The sequence below is a fragment of the Coptis chinensis genome, chromosome 2 (assembly GCF_015680905.1).
Source record: "Coptis chinensis isolate HL-2020 chromosome 2, ASM1568090v1, whole genome shotgun sequence".
In the NCBI taxonomy this organism is placed as follows: domain Eukaryota; kingdom Viridiplantae; phylum Streptophyta; class Magnoliopsida; order Ranunculales; family Ranunculaceae; genus Coptis; species Coptis chinensis.
The window spans coordinates 85787114-85810809 of record NC_141457.1 but is presented as its reverse complement, the minus strand read 5'-3'; the positions used below and the strand labels follow the sequence as shown (position 1 = coordinate 85810809).

The window sequence follows — 23696 nt, the reverse complement described above, 5'->3', positions numbered from 1 at the left end:
GTAAGTTTATCCATGTATAAAACATTAGGGAGTCTTTCATTATCATGCACCAAAGAAAATTAGTACCCTAATACACTTAAAACAAAAATCACTCATGTCATGGAAACTACAAAAAAATCTCAAACATTTTAATTAAGCGTACTCCTGTATCATATGAGTCAAATCGAAAGGGAAACATCTAATTAAAAATACAAACAATCAAATGAATCAATAACGTTCACTACTCTAAACACTAATGTATCGTCGTCAATAATGCATTAAAACACTCTTATATATCCAATTTTACATCAATTTCTTCTCATGCATATATCAAAATTTATTTTCTTTTACTAGTAAACTATTTTTTTTTCTTACTAAACAAACAAATCAAGTTTCTCTTCTTATCATGGATGACAATCTAAGCAACGGACATACTACGTATTTCATAAGAAAATTTTAAACAACAAAACACATAATTTATAGTTTCATCCCTGACAACTAATTATGATAAACCATGAGACTAAAAGTGTAAGAAAACTTCAACACACTAACACATTTTAATCACACAAGAATAAAATTAATTATACTAGTACAAAAAAGGGTTTTTGTGACTGTTTTAAAATGTTATTTATGACTGTTCTATTCGAAACGGCCACAAATGGCAAAAAAAGGTTTTTGTGTCTGTTTTAAAAAGTTTTTGGTGACGTGTGTTTTCGAAACGGTCACAAATGGTTTTTTTTTCTAAAAAAGGCGTATATGTGTGGAGAACTTGCTCAGTGGAAAACGTGACAACTATCGTTTTAGTATTTGCGCCCAGGCACAACAATATACCCATGCCACTATTTGACACTGTTTTAAGAAAATAGTAACAAGTGTTGTTCTGTATGTTGGTTTCTCTAATCCCAATTCCAACTACCCGAGCCCATGATCGACCACTTACTCAAAAAGTTAAAAATACTCGCTCACCTCTAAGTTGGTTGAAAGCCTACCAGAAACTAAAACTCTGTCAATTAGATCCATTTTTTTTCTTCTCTTGAATCATAGAAATACCATCATCATATTTAGATCTGGTAAGTCGTATCTTGTGCCGAATCCTTTGATTTCTTTGTAGTAAAGTAAAAATCAAATATTGAAGACATTTGGTTGGTGGGCGCAAAGTAGAATTTGAAAGTTAGGTTGTTTTTTTTTAAGGAGAAGAAGAAGAAACAGAGGACTGGGAGTTGAGATTGGAACAATGGAGAAGCTAGCAAAGATCGAGACTCCAGCCGTGGTTCAGGTTTCAATTCCTTCAATTCAATATGATTATTTGTTGTTGATTATGTTGTACTATCCCATGAACTTCACTTCGCTTTTCAATCAAAGTGAGAAAGGAAAGAAGTGGTCTTGCGAGTAGTCCATGTAGCACTCTTGTCGGTCAATTCTTCTAAGCCTCTTCGCTGATGGTTTTGGGCTTGGAGTTCTATCTCGGTCTTTCGTAGAAGGCCTCTGTCCCTTTTCTTTAGTGGTGTAATTGTGTTATGTAAATGAAAGCCAGGGACTGGTGATTCGGGTTTTTTCACCCTCTGAGGAAGGGAATCCCGACCTCCATCTCTATCCATGCGAGAGTCAGAAGTAGAAAAGAGGAATGTTTGTCGTAGGAAAATAAAAATAAGTAGTGTAGTGAAATCTTTGTGATTGAAGTTGGCTTCTCTAGAGCTAGGAGCTAGAATCGAAACTACCTACTGACCACCCCTGTAACTTACCGAAGCAACCCCCGGTGCAGATCAGAACGAGAATTGTCGATAGTTTGTTAATTTGTTTTGGATTTCCTAGGCAGATACAAGAACTGATTTAATTTGAGGCGTTAAGGTGTCGTCTCGCTTGGTCTGGTTTGTTGCAATTTTTGCTCTTCTTTTTTGTCTTTTGGTTTGTCTACACGGATTTTAGCTTTTGAATGATTTGAATATATGCTTTAATTCATGTTCTGTAGTAACCTCATTTTGACATTTGTGTTTGGTGTGCCATTTCTTTTTTTTTTCTTTTAGTAAATAGAGTTGCACTTGTTTTAAGTTAGTTAGGTGTTTATTAATTAAATTAATGAGTACGCATTTTTTTCCTTTCTTTTGACAAATGTAGTGAATAGGACACATGTCACCATAACCCGGCCTTTCCCTATCCATGCATATCTAAGACCAACTCAGAGAAGAGAACCCTTTCTTCTCCTTCTCACTGTTCCTCATAAAATTTCAGATATGAAATTTCCACTTCTAGCTACCAAATTCGTGAAAACACTTGGTCTTTGAAGATTTAAAATTTCACTTTCTCATGAGTAGTTGAAAATCCTTGGCAGAGTTTTCTTGTGTGCTATATTAGTTTGGTTCTTCACACAAGTATATGGGCATTTTGCTGCTGGAAACTCATCCTCTAATCGTTCTCACCCCCTATTAAAACTCTTAACAATCAATTGGAAACTCAAAATAGTTTGGTTTGAAACTTTTGTGGGGAATGGCATTTGGGAGCATTCACTCTTGAAGATTGGAGTCTTTAGTTCTTTATAGCTTGGGTTGCTCAAGGTTTGAGGTAGGTGTCTTCCTCCCCCTTTATTCCCACCATGTTAGGAGCTTGCTAGAGACTTTACTCAATAATTGATTTATGTTCTAGTTGCGATAGAATTGAATTGTAGTTTGTTAAGTGCTGATTTTTGGTACAAGTTAACCCATAGTTTCACAAGCAAGGTTTATGACGCATTTTGAACTAATGCACACAGTACTTGTTTAGAATGATGTAAATCCATTTTCATTGATTGTAGTAGCTTACTTATGTTTTCTTATTATGCATTTAACCACACAACTTGGACTGCAACAAGTCTTCAGTTCTGAAATTGCAATACTTCAGCAAGAATTTTCGGAATTGTTGATTGGGTTAATTAGAACGTATATTGTTTTGGTCATAACTTTCTCGTTATAGCTCCGTTTGTCGAACCATTTTCACTGTTGCATTTCACATTCCAAGTAGAATGACTTGAATCAGGTTTGAAACTTGAATTCACAGGTGTTATAATTTGGTTTATTATTGTTGGTAGTTGTATTATTGATTGGTGAATGTCGAGACAAAGGGTCTTGACTTGTGTGGCACACTAGGTCGTAGTCCCCATGGTTTTATAATCTGTTGGAAATGAACATTAGTGTTGGATGTGGCTTTATAGTTCAGTTGATGGGTCGCCTGTTAGTTGACAACACATATAACTCTAATTTGGTTGGTATCAGTGTTGGGTCGGCCGTTAGTTGACAACACGCGGTTACTGGATAGGTTTTAATATGATTAGGGACTTACCTAGTGGTGCATTTGGTTGTTAGTTTGGTTCCTTGGAAAATGTAGGTGAATGGAGTAAAAGGTTTTCGATAAATAGAAACGGTACAAAGGATATACAATTATTGCATAGGGTTATGTGTTTCATTACTTAAGTATGGTATTGGCTTATTTATGTTACCTTGATATTGTTATCGCAGAATTCCATTTATCCTTACTATTATATATTTCAATGCTACGTGTCTTTGGGTATATGTAATTTATCGTATAGATTCATTTTTTTTTTTTTTTGTTTAGTTATCTTTTTTTATATCATTTCTTTTTAGCTGTGGTGGCAGTTTAGGGGTAGTGTGAGCCACCTACTGAGCATTGTTGTTTGCTCACCCTACTGTATCAATTATTTTTTTCAGATCCATATTTAGATGCTAGTTTTGAGCATTATCCTGATACGCAACTTGAGGACCCTCCACTAGACAAGTCAGTTGCAGACTCGGACTACTTTACTTGATTGGTTGTATCGGTTTAGCGTGATTACACTTTAAGTGTAGATCTTGTGTTCTTGTACATCTCTTGTAACTAATCGGGACTAATGTAGTATTCCATTTTTTTATGCTTGTATATTTTGTGTAACTTGTAATTTTGGACCAAAGCTGCTTACAAGTTTTTTTGCATACTAAAACTTCTTAACTTTTGTGAATGACATCTCTAGATGCCAATGATGTTTAGTCGTTTTACATACTTATTTATTTTTATTAAAAAGAAAGGGCTTCCAAAATTGTTTTGTATTTCATATATTGTATTGCAGCTTGTGAGATTTGTAGCTGGCGTTTTTATGAGGACTCGTGCTATTGAGTCACCAAGTGCATCCCATGAGTAGTGTGCTCCAAAGTAGGATGTCACATGTTCCTCCAGATAATTTTAATTGATGTTCCTTAAGATGATTTTTATTCAAGATTAAGTTTATATTCGTGAATGGAAAATCTTACATTCCATATTGGAACAATGAGTATGTTTGTATAAGCTAATGTTAGTGTGAGCCTTGTACTGGTGCTGCTTAAGCAAGAGTTGTATCTTTTCTTTCTTTACATTTCCTTTCGGATGTGAGCACCTTGATGTTTAGTGGTCATTATTTGTTTGTACTGTTAGCGGATAGTATGGTTGATACAATGTTATTCTCTATGCATTTATATCCTTTGGCTTTTGAAAATTCAACATTTTAATCTCCATATACTATTTTTGTGTTTAATTGAATTGCTGACAGAAAACTTAATGGAGAAGAGAATTATTCTAATAGTTTTTCGTAATATGTTCAAGGGGATAAGGCTTCAAAGTGGAAGTTGGTAGTCTATCACATTGCTTGCATTGACTTATCGAAGGTTTATTTTCTAACATTTTTCTTAGTCCTTTCGAATTGTTTGTTGTTGTTTAGTCTATATAGTGGAACTTGCTCTAATCTCATAAGGTTTTAAGAAGAATCTCAAGTACATATCTGTAATTAACCTGTTGGAGCGAATTATTCAATGATGTTTTTCTCTCTTTATAGTGTATTGATCAGTTCATCTTTAGTTACAACCCGCTGGTTCTTGGTATCTTGTAATTTCAATTACTTATTTGGACTTTTAAGGCTGATGGGTACTTGATTAGTGGAGTCTACTTACTGAAGTGATTTCTTATTTTTCTTTGTATACTTACTAAATTGGATGGAAGTTGGGATTTTCAGCAACAAGGCTTTCTTGATGGTTATTCAGACTTCAAATTGAGCTTTGTACATCATAGAGGAGTAAATAAAAAAGTTGTTGATACTGTTTTTCTTTTTCTTCCAGTAATTGAAATGAGAAACCCGAGCACAGATTTACATGCAATCTTTCCTAGAAAAATCGCTTGTTGAGCGTTATACTGTTTTTTGAGGAAATCAATGCCACTTAGCTACCGCCTTGTTTTGTTGCAGAGGATGGTAACTCCTTATCCTTTTATATTATTCTACAAAGAAAAAATTTCTTCTAGTCATAGTGATTAAATATTATTGCAAATATTCATGTTGCTACTTGTTTATGGTCCAATTTTATTGTTCTATCCGTTAAGTTCTTGTTATCTTCCAGGAGAAAAGGAAAGGGTTGGGTGCTACTTGTGCAAAAAAAAGTGGTAGAATATCGATTTTGGTAATCTTAGAAGAAATTCATCCAAAAGACTTCCGTTTCTTTATTTTATCAGTCTTATATATATTTTAGCACCATACAAACTAACGTTCTTTTTTTTTTATTAAATTTTCAGACGAAGAAACTTTCCCTTATGAAGACCCGCACCTCTTCTGATATTAGGTCAAGTTCGAATCAAGTGTGTTCACTTCTCCAAGATAGTAGTGCCGACAACACTCAAGATGATAAACGTGTGGATATGCGAACTTGGGATTGGGATGTTAAATTTTGATTTTATGGAATACATTTTGGACTATCCAAAATTTTGGATGTCTTTTTGCAATGGATTGGGATGTTATAATTGAAATGCTGTTTCGGATGAGTGATTTCTAAAATATGTATATATTCTTCGTTTTTTGGACAATTTATACCACGTGGTTTATTTACTAGTTTACAGCGCAGCTTAAAATCATATTTTGATTCTTTTTTTTTTAGATTTATTTATTTTTTGTCACAGTTTTAACTGAACTGTACTCAAAACATTACCTTTTGTCATTGTTTTGATTATAATTTATTACTGTTTTACCAGGAACGTCACAAAAGACTAGTTTTATGGTGACTGTTTTTAAGTTTTTGTCACTGTTCTTTTTCGGTAGGCAAGCTTCTCCTGAAAAACTATTTGTGACGGTTTTGGGAAAAAAATAAATGACTCTCACTCCGTCACGGTTTTGGGAAAAAAAAAAAAAAAAACAGTGACAAAAGACATTTTATCACTGTTTTTAACAGTGATATGAAGTCTTTTTTCTTGTAGTAGTTGACAACAGTTATAGAGAACGGATAAATTACACTAATTATTATGCATGTGAAATTTATTAAAAATGTCACATGATAGTAACAACCTCAAACAATAAAACTTTATATTTACTTTAGTCATGCTATCATAAACCCTTTTATTTTATTGTATTTACAAATGTTATTTCTTTGCATTATCAAACAAAATATTAAAGAACTCTAACTCAACTTCATGCAACTATAATCCATCAACATGAGAGGAAGATAAACAATCAAACATATAATATTCTCATTTCAGCAAAGCAAAAATGAATCATTTAAAGCTATATAAATCATGAACATGTAAACAACCATCGAATCCTAATTCAGGAATGCAACTAGATCAAATATAACACGTATTCAAAAATAATTTTTCTTATCCATCCATCAAAATTATATAGACTGAAGCAAAACAATTAAGAATAAATACTCGACGTTCATTGTTATTACTATTATTACTAATTATTTTAAATAATAAAAATGTTCAAAAATAAATCTCAATATACAATGACAATTAAAATAATACTTGCTACCGTATAATACGAATTGAAAAAATTTAGGATAATATAAACCCACTTCTAATATATCACCCACAACAAGTTATATTCTCAATATAATATTTATGAACAATAAATCAAGGTATATGTTTAAGAATACTTGAAGATGCAAAAATCACTGTGAGACTAATTTAACAATACTAATCAATCATGTCATAATTTATAGGCACGAAACACTTATAAGACAAAAATAAAAATCCGTTTGTTGTTAAAATAAGATCATCATTTTATTAAGGCATCCTCTACAGAAATCCCAATATATTTTAAGACTAACAATTATCATAATTATTTTAATTAATCATTAATAACATGACATTAAGAAAACAACCTACACATGCATGTCTTATATATTGGTGAAACAATATTATCGTCATATACGCACGGTAATAGCTCATCTATATACGATAATATAAGAAAGCGTGTATACGCAAGTATACACATCTCAAAAGAAATACACGTATATTTTATTTATTTTTCTTTCTATTTCTAACTAATCACATCTAACAAATTAATCTCTTATACTTTAAAACATTATTCATCCATTAAAGTGTACGAGTGAGGCGAGATAGTTCCTCCAACACCTAGGCAATGAGTTCCTCACTTAATACGTTATAAAGTCATCAGTTAATGCAGCCTATTCAATATAGATTAAAATATCTTATTGTTTCTTCAATAATAACATAACACTCAAATACAAAGTTCACAGGCAGGTTGTCATACTTAATCCATACTCCATGTAAAAATGATCACCAACAATAAAACAACACTATAGCAGCACACATCATTTGGATCAAATCTATTAATAATTAACATACGACAAATGTAACTACTCCTCATATGATAAGGAAAATAAAAATCATTTCATATCCACTCCATAAGTAACTAATATAAATATACACATTACACATACAATCAAATCAAGAAAAATATTGACTCGCTTTATTTATGTATTTTTTTTTCTTTGTAAAAGTAAAACGACTAGTGGAAATAGTTTTGAAAATAATACTTTTTAAACACTACCCATAAACTACGATCCGAGAATCACTTAGACTCACCTAAGTCTAAGCTAACCAAATGCTCTGATACCAAACTGTCACACCCCGAATTTTGACAAAATTGGAAAAACAATATTTGTTCCCGACTCTTCGATTTTTGAGGTGTGATGTACTCTCAACTTCCAAAAACCCATCATCTATTTTATTATACTAATAACTTGAAACCAATAAAAAAATTTAATAAACAAAAGTCCTCTTCATTACAAAAATTCACAAATATGATTAAATTACAAATTTTCTTTCAACAACTCTTTAATTGTAATTACAACTGAAAATACAAAAACATTGTATCAACTGAAAATCTATTACACCTCAATAGAAAACAAAACATATCCTGAATGCGACGCTAATGCAAACCACAAGCAGCAACCAACCTTCTTCAACACTAATCCTGTCAAGACTTATCAACTATGTTCATTTAATGAACACACCCGATAAGCAAACATGCAAATTGGGTCAACATTATAAACAATGCTGGTGTGAGTAGCCCTAAAATACAACATATACTTATACATATATATACATAATCCATAAGGCAGTTAGTTCCTCCACCGAGGCGCCTTAACTTCTAACGACTAATACGACATTCTAACTTATAATAATTAAGGCAAGTAGTTCCTCCACTGAGGTGCCTTAGTTTCGAACCGTACTAAGTCAACTGTATCTAATAATAACATAACAAAACTAAAACTCACTCTATACTTACACTGGTGTAAGCCTAATCACAGAGTGGGTCACACCTGCATGAATAATCAATTCAACCCACCCTTCTGCAAAACCATTGTGAATGCAACATAACTTATAATAAATCATTTATTAGAGCTTTAACGTACACTTTGTTATATTATTACAATTATTGTTTGGAGTTTCTTCAAGTGTCTCTAGAATCACGTCGTCTCTATGTTTTACCTAGTTTCCCTGGCTACCACAATCACTTCCCAACGCCGAACATGTACATCCACATGCGTCCCCTCACATAATAAACCACTCCGTGTGTAGCTACCCTAAGCGGGATATCCTATACCAGGTAACCCTCACATGAAAGCTATTATGTGAGTATTGCCACTATTCGGCATAAAATATCGCGCGTCTCTTTCTAATTTTGCGAACGGAATAATCAAGCCACTATTCGGCTACGCCAGAAGGGCCATTCAGATTTACTGAAATGCCAGAAGGGCCATTCAGATTCACTAAAACGCCAGGAGGGACCTTCAGATTCACTGAAACGCCAGGAGGGCCAATCAAATCACATACGCCCTTCACATGGGCCAATCACATAAGTTGTGGTAGCTAGGTTCCAGGATTTTCGTTACATAATTTATTCAGGTGTTATACATTTATATCTCATAACCATTTCACTTTATCACATGCATGTCAAATACATTATTGCACTAAGCCAAATATATTTAGAATTATCTCAATACATCTCATAACAACTTTTTTCACATACCACATAATGTCACAATTTCTCCAAACGTACCGCATAACATTTTTATAGCGTTTTAGGAATATTATGTCTCTTAAGATTTATATATCGTCATGTGTCAAAAATTGCACAATATCAACGTCAAATCTTTCTTAGATAATGACAAACCAATTTGTATAGGCTTCTGCACCATTTTAACATTTGATTTGTCCATACAATTTATAATGTAAAATGTAACACAATTAAGCATTCAAAAGTCCACAATCAAAGCCCAAAACCAAAATCCAAGAGTCTAAACATTTAAAGACTCACCTTGACCCATTTTAAGTCAAATGGGTCGACCCAAAACAAAAATAGAAATTGGCCCAAACCAAAAATAGAAACTAGCCCAACACACTAATTAGTTTGGCCCAAATCAAAAGAAATAGAAACTGGCCCAAAACAACTAATGTGGTCCAGCCCAAACAAAAAATAGAAACTGGCCCCAAAGAAACAAAACTAAGTTTCGGCCCAAGCCCAAACAAAACAAAACCCATTGGCTTTGGCCTAAGCCCAAGCCCAACCACATCAACAGGTCGTCTCCCTCAGCTCCCACCACCAGCAGCCACCACCGGATCAACTCACGTCCGACAACCACTAAACTCCAAACCTAACCGAAAATGATTAGGGGAAAAACCCCAACTACTTTAACAAAAGCGAAAACCTCACTTCATTAAATCAATATCCTTCATCAAATCTAGATCTGGATTCGCGCCGCCATTAATGCCAGACTCAAAGCTTCAATCCGCCCTACTGTCCAGCACCCAATCAAACCTCAACAACTAATAACCAACCAATTATTTAACATCACAATAAAAAAAGAGTTCAAACAAATCAATCAGGAGGATTTCATTCTTTTGGCTTGGCGACGCCATTAACACCTGTTCAAGCTTTTTCCAAGCTTCAACAACACCCCCGCCCCCCACTAGCACTAAATTAGCCCAACATCAACCCTTAACCCCCGACATCAACCAACAGATTCAAAACCACAAAAAAAAAATGAGTTCAAACAAAAAGGCAAAATGATTCCTTTATCTTTGGCTCATAACGCCATTAACGGGCCCAATCAAGCTTCGATAGTTCAATGTCGATTTCAGAGTTTCCCAGTTCCGACAGTTTTCAATAATTAACAAGTTTCAGAGTTTCAATAATTATTAAACAAATCGACATACTAATATTTAACACCTACGATAGACCAAAAAATAATGAAAGAAGGTGAGCAGCAAAAGTGAGCAGAGACATTGGACAGTAAACTTATTTCTGTATACACCTTAAATAGAAAAACTAACTACTCACTTTAATTAAAAGCTCCACGAATCCCTCATAGTCTGAATCGTTGCTCCAACTCTCTAGCAAGCGAGCCGCCTCCATTTTATTTTTATTTTTATCCAAAAAACCCTATTCTCTAGAAAAATATGAATATATACCTGGGTTTAAAACCTAAGCCCAACATAGATTCGATCCCAGAAATCAGGCCCACATATCCCAAATCCAATCCAACAAATTTTAAATAAAAAATAAATTAATTAATAAATAACTAAATACATGCGTTACAAGGTCGGCCTCCGTGAAAGTTATGTCGCTTGAATTGCGACCTGAACTGCGCGGGGCAGTTGCAGCCTGTGAAGAGAACTGGTAGACTTCTTGGAGAGCGCATACACGCCTCCTTTTTTTCTCTAGAGGATGTAACGGAATCATCTTGGAACATGATCATGTTAATTGTCCTGTTGTTATCTCTATCTGACGAGTGCTGACGGCGTTCATGATGGGGTCGATCATTGGGACGCCCTCTGCTACGAGAGCGAGCTTGGACATCGTGGTGATTATGGCGAAATGGAGATCTACTACGTTCTCTACGGGCCATGAGTTTATGGCGTAGGTCATCATCCGCAATGTTGGTATAATGCTTGATATGTCCCAACTCGACGAGGTCCTGGAGGTAGTGCTTGAGCCCCCAGCACTCGTCGGTGTTGTGACACTTGGCTCTATGAAAGGCACAGTATGGCTTTCCTGGTCGATCTTCAGGTTGCCGCACCTCTAGTCGGTAATATGCAGCTTTCTTGATCTTCTCCAATATTTAACTGGGAGATCAGGTGAGTACAGCAAACTCGCCGCTGTTGCTTGTTTAGTTTCCAGCCTTCTGTCCTTGTTTTCTAGGTCATTTCTTTGTAGGTGGGGCATCATCAGAAATTGCTGCCACCTCTTGTTCTTCGGGAAGGCCTTGTCGTTTCAGGCCTTCTTGCAATTTGATATACTTGTCAACTCGAGTGTACATCTTAGACAATGTTTCTGGACGTTCTTTCAAGAGCGATCTGGAGAGCGTTGTGTTGCCCACATGATAATCGTTGGAAAATGCCAATGTGGCAAATGACTCTTTGAGGTCGCTCTCCATACAAAGTAGTTCGGTTTCATCTTCGCCTAGTGAGAGCTGGAAAAGTGAATCTAGATTTGCTTTTTTACGCCTGTTGTGGACGTACTGGCTAGCGAATAGATCTGTGAGATTCTCGAAGTTCTTTATCGAGTCTAGCTCGAGTGAAAAGAACCAATCGAGAGTGCCATCTTTCAGGCTGGCCGGAAACAGACGGTAGTGGAGATGATCGAACTCCTGGGAACTATAGAGTGCAAGGCTTTGAATATAACGAGCCACGTGTTGATCGGGACACGTGCTGCCATCGTACATTGCAAAGTTTGGTTGGACGAAATCCAGAGGGGAAGGTTTACTGAGCACCTCAGCAATGAAAGGGGATGCCTGGTATGTCTTTAGCATCTTCTGAATGATCTGGGTGGCATCCTTCTTGACTGTGCTCTGATTTATTCTTTGTGACAGCTCGTTAATCTACTGATTAACTTCGTTGATACCGTCCTCTGTTATAGCACCAGGTGGATTTTGTGCGTCCACTTGTGCTTTCAAAGCAACATTCTCCTGCATGAGTAGGGTGATGTGCTCATTCATGGTACCTAGTTGACCTACTAAGCTTTGGATTTGAGCTTCGAGGCTTGCCATACTTCGTAGGCTTGAGGATTTTTGTTTATGTAAAGTGGTTTCTCAAGAAATCGAGACCACAGACGACGCCAATGTAAATGTGTGATTTAGATTTACCCTACAAAAGTGATGAAAAGGATAATGGGTTTGAATATTAGAAAGACCGAGTTTGTTGTTGAGCGAACTGCCTACGTATCTATCTCTCACTTCTGGGGGAAGAGTAGAATCAGGTCTGACATAGTTCATGTAGGGGGTATTTATAGCTGATGAACGTGGAGATCCATTCAACACGTGTATTGACAAGCACAAATGTATGGTTGAGATTGAGAAGGAGTGTATGTATGGTATTGGTAGGAATTTTGTAATTATGGGGAGTGGTTACAGTGGTTCGTGTTTTGCAGTATTGGAATGTGCAAGTATGGCTTTGGTAATGATTGCATCTAGAAGAAGGATGATGTCATTATAAGGAACATTATGTGTGAGCTCGTCCATGCAACCTGCGCTCTTCTGGAGCGAGCTGGTAGGGCGAACATCTTAGATCGGGTGATGATATCATTGCTTGTAGTACGAGCTGAAGTAGAGCACCTACATGAGGCGAGTTGCTTATGAAGCGATCTTGGAAGACGAGGACATGAGGTCAGTGGAATATTCCTACTTATGTTGGACACGAGCCTGATGTTTCTGAAAGAGGACATCACTCCCTCATAGCAGGCGTCAATTGACTTCGATAGTTTAGGCCCCATTTCTTGGTGGGTGTAGGGGTATCTTCACAGAAGGAATTGGGGATTTCTAGTTTGCATTTGGAGGAGCATGTGCTCTGAACTATGAAGTAGTATGTTCCTTTGTTTTTTTCTTTGTTTCAATGTATATACCAATGTAACAACAAATACAAGCAATGAACATTTATTTTCCCTTGAAGGGGAATCATTTGGTTTCTTTGATGGCGTCACTTTGTCTAAAGCTTGCTAATGCTAGTTCTCTTAAAACTATATTACTTTGAAGCTGGCTTACCGCCTCAAGAGAACTTTGGCAATCCTCATCAAAGTGAGGCCGAGTGGCAAAATATCACCAACTAAGAGCATCATCAATGCATTTCTAAATTTTGTTGTGACACATCAGCGTTTTTAGTGGATGAAAATGGTTAAAAACGAGTCAAGTACCAATGCGAAATTCAAGAGTTTCTTGTTTCAATTTCGCACGGCACAAGTTGTCCCATCCAAACAATTTTTTTATATAAATGGCAAAAGTTGTCTCATCCATCATTTCCCTCCATTTCTATGGCGCCAAACCATTTTTGCGCCCATCGTTTCCCTCCATTTTCTATGCTATATATCAGATGAATCACAGGTGAAGCATCCATATATTTTTTTCATTTCATCATCTCCTCTCATCAGTCATAAACTTTTTATATTTTGTCATGGGTTCTAGTAGTCATAATAGCAATTGGTGCGAAATAGTAAGTGAACTAATTTTTTACGACGATGATGAAAATGCCGCAATCGTTCAACAAATGCAAAGTGACGCAGTTGTAGTGGTGTCAATGATTCCAGCTTTCAACGCTTTATCTATACCAAAATGGGGTGGATTTGTTGATGGTAGAGAATACACTAACCGCAATTGTGTTGGTGCGCATGAACGATTGGTGGCTGATTATTTTGCTGCTAGACCAACTTATAAAGCAGGTAAGTTTCGGCATAGGTTTCGTATGAGAAGATCACTTTTTAACAGTATATTGGAAGTTGTCACTAATTTTGATCCATATTTTAAGCCTTCTTGTGATGCTCTTGGTTTGCCTGGGGTTTCGGGTTTGGTAAAAAGGACAGCTGCAATACAGATGCTTGCTTATGGATGTCTAGCTGAAAGTACGGCCCGAGAATCACTTCATCATTTCTACAATGCAGTTGTCAACTATTTTGAAGAACAGTACCTGAGAAGCCCAATGGAAGAAGATGTAACACGCTTGCTTGCAGTAGGTGAAGAACGCGGTTGGTCAGGTATGTTGGGTAGTGTAGACTGTATGCATTGGGTATGGAAAAATTGTCCAACTGCGTGGCATGGAACTCATTTGGGCCATGCTAGAAAAGCGACTGTGACTTTGGAAGCAGTTGTAGACAAGGAGCTATAGTTTTGGCACGCATACTTTGGAATGGCTGGATCGTGTAATGATCTTAATGTGTTAGATAATTCTCATTTATTTGATAATTTAGTCAGAGGAATAGCTCCAGCTTGTGTTTATTGAGTTAATAACAATATTTACAACATGGGCTACTACATTGCTAGTGGAATATATCGACCATGGGCTACACTGATTCAAACAATCTCTCCTGCTACTCCCATGGATACTAACTTTCCAAAAGCGCAAGAAGCAGCTCGTAAAGATGTGGAACGTGGTTTTAGTGTTTTACAGGCTAGATTTGCAATTGTTAGCAGGCCTGCTCGTCAGTGGGACAGAGGAGCTCTATCCCGTATAATAAAGACATGTATTATACTTCACAACATGATTGTTGAGAATGAACGTAATGTACAACTTCCAAAGTGGAAACCACCTTCAGATGAACGGTTGCGGCATGAAGTTGAAATGCAGAGTAATGACCATCTATTTGTGCAAAACATGGTAGCCATGATATAAAGTATTCATTGTGGAGCTACTGATCAACAATTGAAGAATGATCTGGTTGAACATCATTGGGCACGTTATGGTGCACGCCACAACCAAAGGAACAACAAATAAGTTTGTTTAAGTTTGATTTGTCTTAGTTGAATTTTCTGTTAAATGTGTTTTTTAATAAGTGTGATTTATGTATTTTATGTTAAGTGTACTTTCATCAAGTTTGTTTTGTTTAAATAAGATTGTGATTTGTTGAATAAGATTTGCACATACTTGAAATTAAAAACGCTGCAACATACTTGAAATTAAAAATGTTACAACATACTTAAAATTAAAAACGTTACAACATACTTAAAATTAAAAACGTTATAACTAAAAATCATCATCTTCATATTCTTCATTTTCATCTCTCATAAATGGATTGGGAGAGTGTGCTCGCCTACCACGAGACTGACTAGCACTGTTTGTTGATCCAGAAGAAGAAAAAGACCCAAACTGTTGAGAAGGATGGGTTGGAATGTATAGACTAGGAGGGGTTGGAATGTATGGAGTAGAAGAGGTTGGATAATTAGGAATAGAAGGAGCAGCAGAAATACCTTGTTCTTGTTCAACCCCCTTACGATAGATAGATGCTTGCTTAGCTTCCCAAAATGTCAGTTGAATACCGCTAAACTAACTTAGATCAAGCATCATGATATCTTGTTCTTTCTGTGCTTCAAGCCTCAACATTTTGTCTTCTTTTTCCTTTTTCATTGAGAGGAACATTTGTCGGTTTAGCTCTGTTTGTTCTTGTAGATATTTTGCAGTTGTAAGTTGATTGTCTCTGACCTCCTCTAGAGTTTGTGTTATTTGGTGCGCAGCTTCATCAGCATCTCTTTTCTTAAACTTTCTTCCCTTTGGCCATTTTTCTAATCCGGGCACTTCCTTCGATGGTTGACTTTCTTCATCTAACAAAATATTAGCTATTCTAATATTGTTAGTGGTTGGTCCACCACTGATGTCACCACGAACATCACTACTAGAAGTGGTTCTCTACTTTTTTGAACTACTATCACTTCTAGCTTGATAAAAATGATTCCATTTTGGACTTAAAATTAAAATCCAATAACAATGCTCAAATTTAAATTGTTCCTTTTGAACAGTTAAGAAAATAGTATGAGCTCGTGACATTGTATCATCCGCATTAGTACCACTAGCATTCACTCTCAATTGTTGATTATAATAACCTTAAAATAAACTTACTGCATGTTGGATGATGTGAAAACGCACTTGAACCGATCCACCAGTTCGTGGTTGCGCTACATGACCAAGCTAGCTCATACACTTGTTCATTTCATCAGCAATTTTCTCAAAAAAAAAACATGTCTATTTTGGCCCATTCCAACAACTGTATCTTCTTAAATAAAAATCCAACTATGACATAAAATTTCATCTTTTACAGTTGTGAAATTTTTTGAACGACCTTGAACATAGGTATATTGGCTGTTTTATTGGCTTTGGTTTTCACTATTTCTACCACCTCTATTTCCTATACCTCTAGACTTTTATGAAGACATTTTGTGATTTTGGTGAAGAATAAAAGAAGAAAGAAGAAGATGAAGTGAATTGGTGAAAAATGAGTTAAGCAAATATGCAATATATATAGGCCCAGTCCAACGGAACTAAATATAGCTGTTAATTCTAACGGTACAAAATCGAGCCGTTCGAATTTTTTATTTAAAAAAAGAAAAAAATGTTGGACGGCAAAACTTGTCCCGTCCCACTCTTGGACAGGACAACTTGCCCCGTGCAAGTCATTTATATATTCTTGACGAATTTGGTTTCATATTTGACAATTGTTAAAATGAAAATGATGTTTTGACAGCGCGTTGGTGACGAAAATTGCCAAATAAATTGTCAACTGTCACATTGGAAATGGATTATAACAATACGTTGATGATGCTCTAATCATGTTATATGTTGGAATATAAGAAAAGTGATTATCTCGTTCCCTGCGATTTTTTCCTTCATAGTGATGTACAGGCCATTTTTACCAGAAGTAAATAAATAAACAGCGCCATACATCTGGAGCTAATATAGGTCTAACAGTTGTCAGTTGATAGTTCACGGAAATATAATGCGATAGCATAGCTTTTTCTCTCAGATGCTAATTATGCACGGTGGAATAGCCCAGGACATCCCCGTGAACTTTTTTGGTGTTCATGTTCTTTCACTAGTTTGAATCACTGAATTTTTTATCTGCATTTTAGATTACAACCCTTCGAAAAAATGGTGTGAACTTCCATAGTTTTCAGAGTTTTAAGAATGTGTTTTAACTACTGATCAGGATTAGACTTCAGTATCATATTTCGTGCAATGAACAAGTGCCAACATATATCTAATATACACAATTTACACAAAACTTAGACTACAAACACTTGCATAACATTAGCAAAAGAAAAATTGTAGTTATAGGAACAATTACATAAATTCAGCACACAAGCTCTAAAGCATACATTCAAGTGACTACCCTGAATTGCTTCCTCCAGTGCTGTTTGGTTTATAGAGACAATCCCGACTCCTCATCCTCTTCTAGAGTGGAAGTGTATGTGAAGTAAAGAGTCCAAATGAGTCCAAAGACACCAAATAGGATCCACCCAAGGAGGTTGTTGCTCAAGCCGAAGGGAAGTCCAGTTCCTTCTGTGGTCATTCTCTCATCCACCAGAGCCAAAGCTGGGCTAGACATCGCTGCAGCACTTGCTGCTGCGATCAAGGATGCACCCATCCTAAGTCCAGACTCACTTGACGATGGCATCTTTTCTGCTGAACAACTTACACGTCCCCTCCTAGCCATTGAGGGCAATCCTGAATACATATTGCGAAAAAGAATAAACCATATGTAAGCGAGAGTGTTTGGCACCAAAATAAAATCAGAAACAAGCACAATCATAAATTCCATTTTATGAAGCTTCAGTGACGCTCAACTGTGTTATGTCCAGTTGGGTATTATTTATGCCTACATACTTACATAATTCCATTGTAGAGTGAACTCAGTTATTGATCAGGTCTGCCTTCATCCCTTATGCACTGGTCAGCCACATGAATTCTCTTTTCCCAATAAACCTTTTATAGTAAATCATTACACATATTGCAACTATCTTTCTAATAACCTCATTGCACGTTAATTTTGGACACCCTCTTCGTATATGTTTACTGTTTAGTGAACTCGTACTGTCATACATTGAAATAAAATTTGTACGTGAGAGAGATTTACAACGGATCAAACTTCATAAGTAAGTTTGCATGACAAGGATTCTATTTGTTTCTACTGAAATTATCAGAACTATACACCTTATATTGACAGTTACTAGTATAATATGCATGGTCACGCAACTAGTAATCTTGTATCATAACTGAAACTTACTAGCTAGTTTCAAGAATTCAGTTGTCCAATGTATTGTTGAAACCTTACCAAGAACAGGTGCCGAAGAGACCCCAATCGACGCATTGCGGACGATGGCAGCGCCTACAAATGATGAAGTAGGGGTGATTGCAGTGCTGGTTGCCATTGTTCTCCAAAATGGAAGAAAATGGAATGTGTACTGATGGTTGCTGTGGCAGCTGCTTTTGTGTTGTGTGAGTTTATTTCAAATGTGGATTTAATGAATGATATTATTGGGTACAAGTCTATGTAAATGCACCACACAACGTGGATACTGGATAGACAGATAGATAGATAGCCCCTCATTTGATATCCTCATCCCCTTGTATCCAATAAGCATACTCCATGTGTCACATCATCCATCTTCCCCACTTCCTCTTGTAAAGGCCTCAAGGAGACAAACGAACCATCTAAAATGAAACAATGTGTCAACTATTTGCACGGGAAAAAGTAAATGGACGTGTATTATATATGTGAACTAGCAAAATGCACGTATTCTGCACATGAACGACACACAAAATTTATTGAAAAGAATATGAACATAGTTATTAAGAAGAGAGCTATGTCAAATTGTCACTAATTAATTTGTTATTAATTTATACATGAAATTCAAAAAATCTAGCAAAGCTGTACGTGTAACAAATACTGCAATTTAAAAATCATCTACATTACGTTCATAATACATATTATTGCTTAAATATCATTTTCTGTTTACAAAGAATCTCCAATGCCGCAATCGCAGAATAATTTAAGTACATGAAAAAAAATGGGAGGAAAAAAAAGATGAATGTATATGGTTCTCAAAGTCTTTGGGACACATTTGAATGACGTGATCTGCACGTGGATGGCAAATAGATCATGTTGATAGGTATTTGTATTTGAATATAATATCGGTGTCTACATTTAATTTTTATGAAATTATGTTAGCATACTAAGTTTATTAGCTTTTGAAACTGGCATGAAGCCATTAAATATCGTATAGCATATATCTGCCCGTACATACCAAAAAATTCACATAGTGGCAACATATATATTCTTAGAAAAAATGTTACCTAAAATGTTACGTGGTTTTAGAGGTGGAACTTAGAAGTGTGGAACACAATTAGGTAATGTTGTGTAAGTTCATAAAAAAAAAGTGCAATTGTCCATCATAGGTTCTAAGTTGAAATTGAAGTCCCTATGGCATGGTAAACATAGTCACAAAGAATAATTGTTTCCTCTAAATTTGACGAAGAAAGATAGTAATTGCCCCCTCCATTCCATAGAAAAAAAAAAAAAAAATTCTACTAAATTAGCAATCTGTAAGGGGTGGACTTTCTTTAACTACAAAGACACATTAAAAGGTCTTGACCATAATAATTAAAATACAAAAGACGTGAATACTAATCATTAATATTTTCCTAATGTTCACAATTTGACAGTATTACAAAGATTTTTTTCCCCATCTTCTAAATATACACGCTGAAATGGCAATATGCAAAGTACATCCTTGACACCCAAATCTTATAGAGCAACTTTAGATACGGGAATGAGACCCAGAGATAACTTGATTATTATGCCAAGAAATCAGAGAGAACAAAACATTTGCAACACTCCACAGTGATACAAGTTTTGCAATGTGACGGGCATGTTGACTGAAGGAATTCTGTGCCTCACCAGATTCTAGCTTCTTGTAAAATATTAGTAGGGTAGCGTGGTCTAAAATTTGTTTGCCATCTGAAATTCTGAATATGCATACTTCCAAGTACCTCAAGGTGCAGAAAATGCACCAATCCTTCAAAGAGTAACTGACAAACAGTTTGAGCACATGCACAATAAACTCAGTTTGGCTAGAAAAAGAAAATATGACATACTATTAAGATGTCAGAACACCCCAGAACAAAGCAGGGACGGAAGAGAGACTATTCACCTAATCCATCACACAATAATTTATGTCTATATTACAATGTTATTTCAGGAACATTTGCTCTACGGGATAAATTCTCCTGCCTATGCCTTGAAATGCATTCAGTATAGCGTGACAATACTGTATGTATATAACATATAACTAAATCTATCTAGATGTAATTATAAATACAAATAATATGCTTGTGAACATCGGATCTTGGAAGAGCACCTTTTACTGTGTACCGGGGGCAACGATTCAAGAGTCCCACTACTCCGTTAAGCACAGTAACATTTCCATCGAAGATCGACGTCCATGATAACATAATCCCCTCCTTGATATCTCCGAGAGCATCTTCTCAGCCATGTTGTCCTCTAAAAGCCTCATTATTGCTCTCCTTAGAGGTCTACTCCATAGCTTCGGTCAGATCCTTCATCAACAACCGTCTCTAAATCTCTCAGAACTTTGAAGCTCTATTTCCTTGGCCTTTAGCCTCTCAAATACCTCCTTCAACATTATATCTCGCAATATCCTTGACTTCCAACTTAAGCTAACCGGAAGACAATCATCTCGCCTAACCTGTTCGGGAACTCGGGTCTAAAGTAATCGCTTCAATTCCTCAAGAACTGTGCTCTTTATCCGGTTGTAGTTGCTTCCCTTCTCATCATAGTCGAGATCGAATCCAATACGATGGCCTCCTTTTTCAATTACACTACTACCAACATTGGAGGTCATTATCGAGGCGTATTTTTAAATCAATAGTCCGTCCCTTGCTATTTTTGTCAACCTCCCATCTTCCGAATCAAGCATCATATTAAAGACATCGTGGTGAGCCTTCTATCTCGTCAAAGAGGACCACAAGATAGGGTCGGGCGGCGAACGGCTTCAAAAAGTCGACCACCCTCGGTGTAGCCGACATAACCGGTGGTGAACTAATCATCAGGAGAGCAAGATGCCTCTCCATAAACTCACTCATATCAAGCCGGATCATGGCTTCCTCAGAACCAAAGTAATAGGTAGCCAACGTTTTCGCCAGCTCCGACTTTCCAACACCAATTGGACCTGAAAATATGAAACTCGTGATAGGCCGATTTGGATTCTTCAGCCCAACACAGGCTCGGCGGATGGCACGGCTAATAGCTTTGACAGCTTCATCCTGACCAATGATTCTTTGGTGGAGCGTGTCTTCCATCTTGAGGAGTTTATCAGACTCATCACTTGATACTTTGTCAACTGGGATTCCAGTCCATGAAGACACAATATGCGGTATGTCAACTTCTGTCACGAACCATTCCTCAACTGGGTTGTAGTTCAAAGGGCCATAAATGTAGACTGGTCTTATTGAAGTCTAGTTCACATCTCTTGACTATAGTAAGTTTTCTGTCTCAAGCTTTCCTTTGTGCCTACTCTTTGGATCTACTGCATCAACCTATCATACAGTCCACACAAGTTAGAAGAAGATCTAAGGAAGAACATAACTAATTGCTCAGTTCCACTACTTTCAACAGAGATAAAAGCCAAGGGTTTTGTCAACTATGAGTTTCTGGAACAAGAAAATAATGTCCCCGAAAGCATGTCTTACGCCACGATTGCATCTGAGTAGGACAACTGTGATCGTTAAGGGATATTTCCCTAACGTAAAGGCTCTTCAGTGTATCTATTGAAAGCTGAAAATATGGGGCTTCAACCTTTTTCAATAGCCAAATAGACTCCCAACATTCTTTGAAGACCTCGCAGGCTCATATTTAAGATTTTGAGGGAAACATTAATGGGCTTAAATTAATTGGCCGAAAAACGGTTCTCATCTTTTGCTTCATACTCAAGAACACCATCTTATGATTCTTGTTTCGGAGTAAAGTTTCGTACATATACCAAATTATAGCTAAACAGAACTTAGCAGTGCATGATCATAACTCACCTCAACATGAGGCAACAAATCAGATTTGAGATATACACTGGCCGATGAACAATATATGTACCGAGATCGTGATCGAATCAGTTATTAGTACATATACTTAAGATTTCTTTGGTTGACAATTAGAGATTCAAGATATCAAATGTTGTCCAATCACAAAGGTGAAAAGGCTATTGGGATTTAGGATCTAACTGTTCAAGTTTTGGTAAGATCCAAGATTGGTTCTACTTCCTCGCCTCTCTAAAAATTCCAAAAGTTATTAATTGAAAATGGGAAAGAAATGAATTCTTATTGAAATGTAGTAAATGCCTCCTTGAAAGCCATGGAAATGAGCATATTATCAATAAAAGGTTACAGGCATTACCATTGATATCATATACAACACGGGCTCGGCAGATGGCACGGCTAATAGCTTTGACAGCTTCATCCTGACCAATGATTCTTTGGTGGAGTGTGTCTTCCATCTTGAGGAGTTTATTAGACTCATCACTTGATACTTTGTCAACTGGGATTCCAGTCCCTGAAGACACAATATGTTGTATGTCAACTTCTGTCACGACAGGACCTGAATCACTTGCCTCACTCTTTGTCTTGGTTTTCTCTTTACCTTTGTCAATTAAACTTGTGATCTGGGCCAATTGGATCACCATGAATAAAAATATAATTGGTTTAGAAAGACCAATTATTCACATAGTACTATTGTATGCCCTTCATTTAATCCATGGTACTATCCTCAAAATGTAAACCTAATACAACAATTATAGAACAAAAAATGCACAGTAACAACGCGACACAATCCTGAAGCTTTTGCAAAACCAACTGCATGTTATTATAGAAATATATAGCAAAATCAGTTTGTAGTTTTTGCACTAAGGGCTCATATATGAATACCACACTGTCATGTAGATAGAGTAGGCAAAAATATATAAAGGGTCAAGAAGATGATTAAAATCCAAAAAAAATTACCGGATTTTGTTTCTTTTTTGTTTCTCACATAAGCTCCAAAACATTTGTAGCTAATCAGAGAGAGTTTAAAGGAGTTTCTAGAGTCATCGGGTGCCTGACATTCCTTAAAGACCTGCATTAAGATCCAGATTAGACAACTGTATGTACAATACAAAACAAAACGAAAGGAAAAAAAATAAAACAAAACAAAAAAGTAGAGTATATCACATGTATGCAGCAAAGGAGACTACTTATCCCCAATCTAATTCGGAAAAATAGGTTCAAAGCATGATTACGCTCGCTTGCACTGAGTGGCAAAAGTGTATGCAATCACCATATGCATCGTAGCCCGCTTGCCCTTAATGGCAAATGTGAATTTTGTAGAGTTCCTTGCATTAACCATTAGTTGCATAAGATCAAAACTCAGAAAGTTGCTAAATCATTATAAACAACCCTTGTAATTAAGTCACAATGAAATTAAGTATCATAGAATGATGAATTAAATTCAGCAGAAACTAACAATAGCTTGAAAGAAAGGAGATGGGACAATGAACTCATATGCAATGTACGCCTATTTAGCTCCAAGAACGTAAGTCCAAAATATATATATTCAGGATTGTCTCCATCTA

The 23696-nt window shown here is 36.2% G+C and overlaps 2 protein-coding genes, 1 long non-coding RNA gene and 1 pseudogene across 7 annotated transcripts; 2 read left to right on the top strand and 2 right to left on the bottom strand.

Annotated features, from left to right (window-relative positions):
• Positions 1-849: 849 nt before the first annotated feature.
• LOC147518522 (uncharacterized) lies at positions 850-5830 on the top strand. 5 transcript variants are annotated; one of them, XR_015211817.1, is made up of 7 exons: positions 850-1049; positions 1171-1255; positions 3678-3744; positions 4529-4643; positions 5091-5221; positions 5367-5426; positions 5539-5830. It is a non-coding gene; the product is annotated as an uncharacterized LOC147518522 (long non-coding RNA). The 5 variants fall into 5 exon arrangements; XR_015211816.1 differs by having other exon boundaries at positions 852-1049; positions 4582-4643; XR_015211818.1 differs by lacking the exon at positions 3678-3744 and having other exon boundaries at positions 852-1049.
• Positions 5831-13710: 7880 nt separating this feature from the next.
• LOC147518521 (uncharacterized) lies at positions 13711-14418 on the top strand. Its single transcript, XM_086593941.1, has one exon. The coding sequence runs from the start codon at positions 13711-13713 to the stop codon at positions 14416-14418; it is 708 nt and encodes a 235-aa protein (XP_086450067.1).
• A 2885-nt stretch (positions 14419-17303) lies between these two features.
• On the bottom strand, positions 17304-18733 carry PSBW (photosystem II reaction center W). The gene is made up of 2 exons (XM_086590332.1): positions 18353-18733; positions 17304-17745 (listed from the first exon to the last, which is right to left on the bottom strand). Exons 1-2 carry the CDS (start codon positions 18447-18449, stop codon positions 17441-17443), a joined length of 402 nt encoding a protein of 133 aa, XP_086446458.1. The 5' UTR covers positions 18450-18733; the 3' UTR covers positions 17304-17440.
• A 1105-nt stretch (positions 18734-19838) lies between these two features.
• LOC147518519 (ATP-dependent Clp protease ATP-binding subunit ClpA homolog CD4A, chloroplastic-like) lies at positions 19839-23002 on the bottom strand (annotated as a pseudogene).
• Positions 23003-23696: the final 694 nt, after the last annotated feature.

Excerpts from the sequence above, each read along its gene's own strand:
- LOC147518521 (XM_086593941.1), top strand. The coding sequence starts at position 13,711 with ATGGGTTCTAGTAGTCATAATAGCAATTGGTGCGAAATAGTAAGTGAA.
- PSBW (XM_086590332.1), bottom strand. The coding sequence starts at position 18,449 with ATGGCAACCAGCACTGCAATCACCCCTACTTCATCATTTGTAGGCGCT. Across the intron at positions 17,746-18,352 it reads CTCTTCGGCACCTGTTCTTG|GATTGCCCTCAATGGCTAGG; the intron begins GTAAGGTTTCAA and ends ATATGTATTCAG.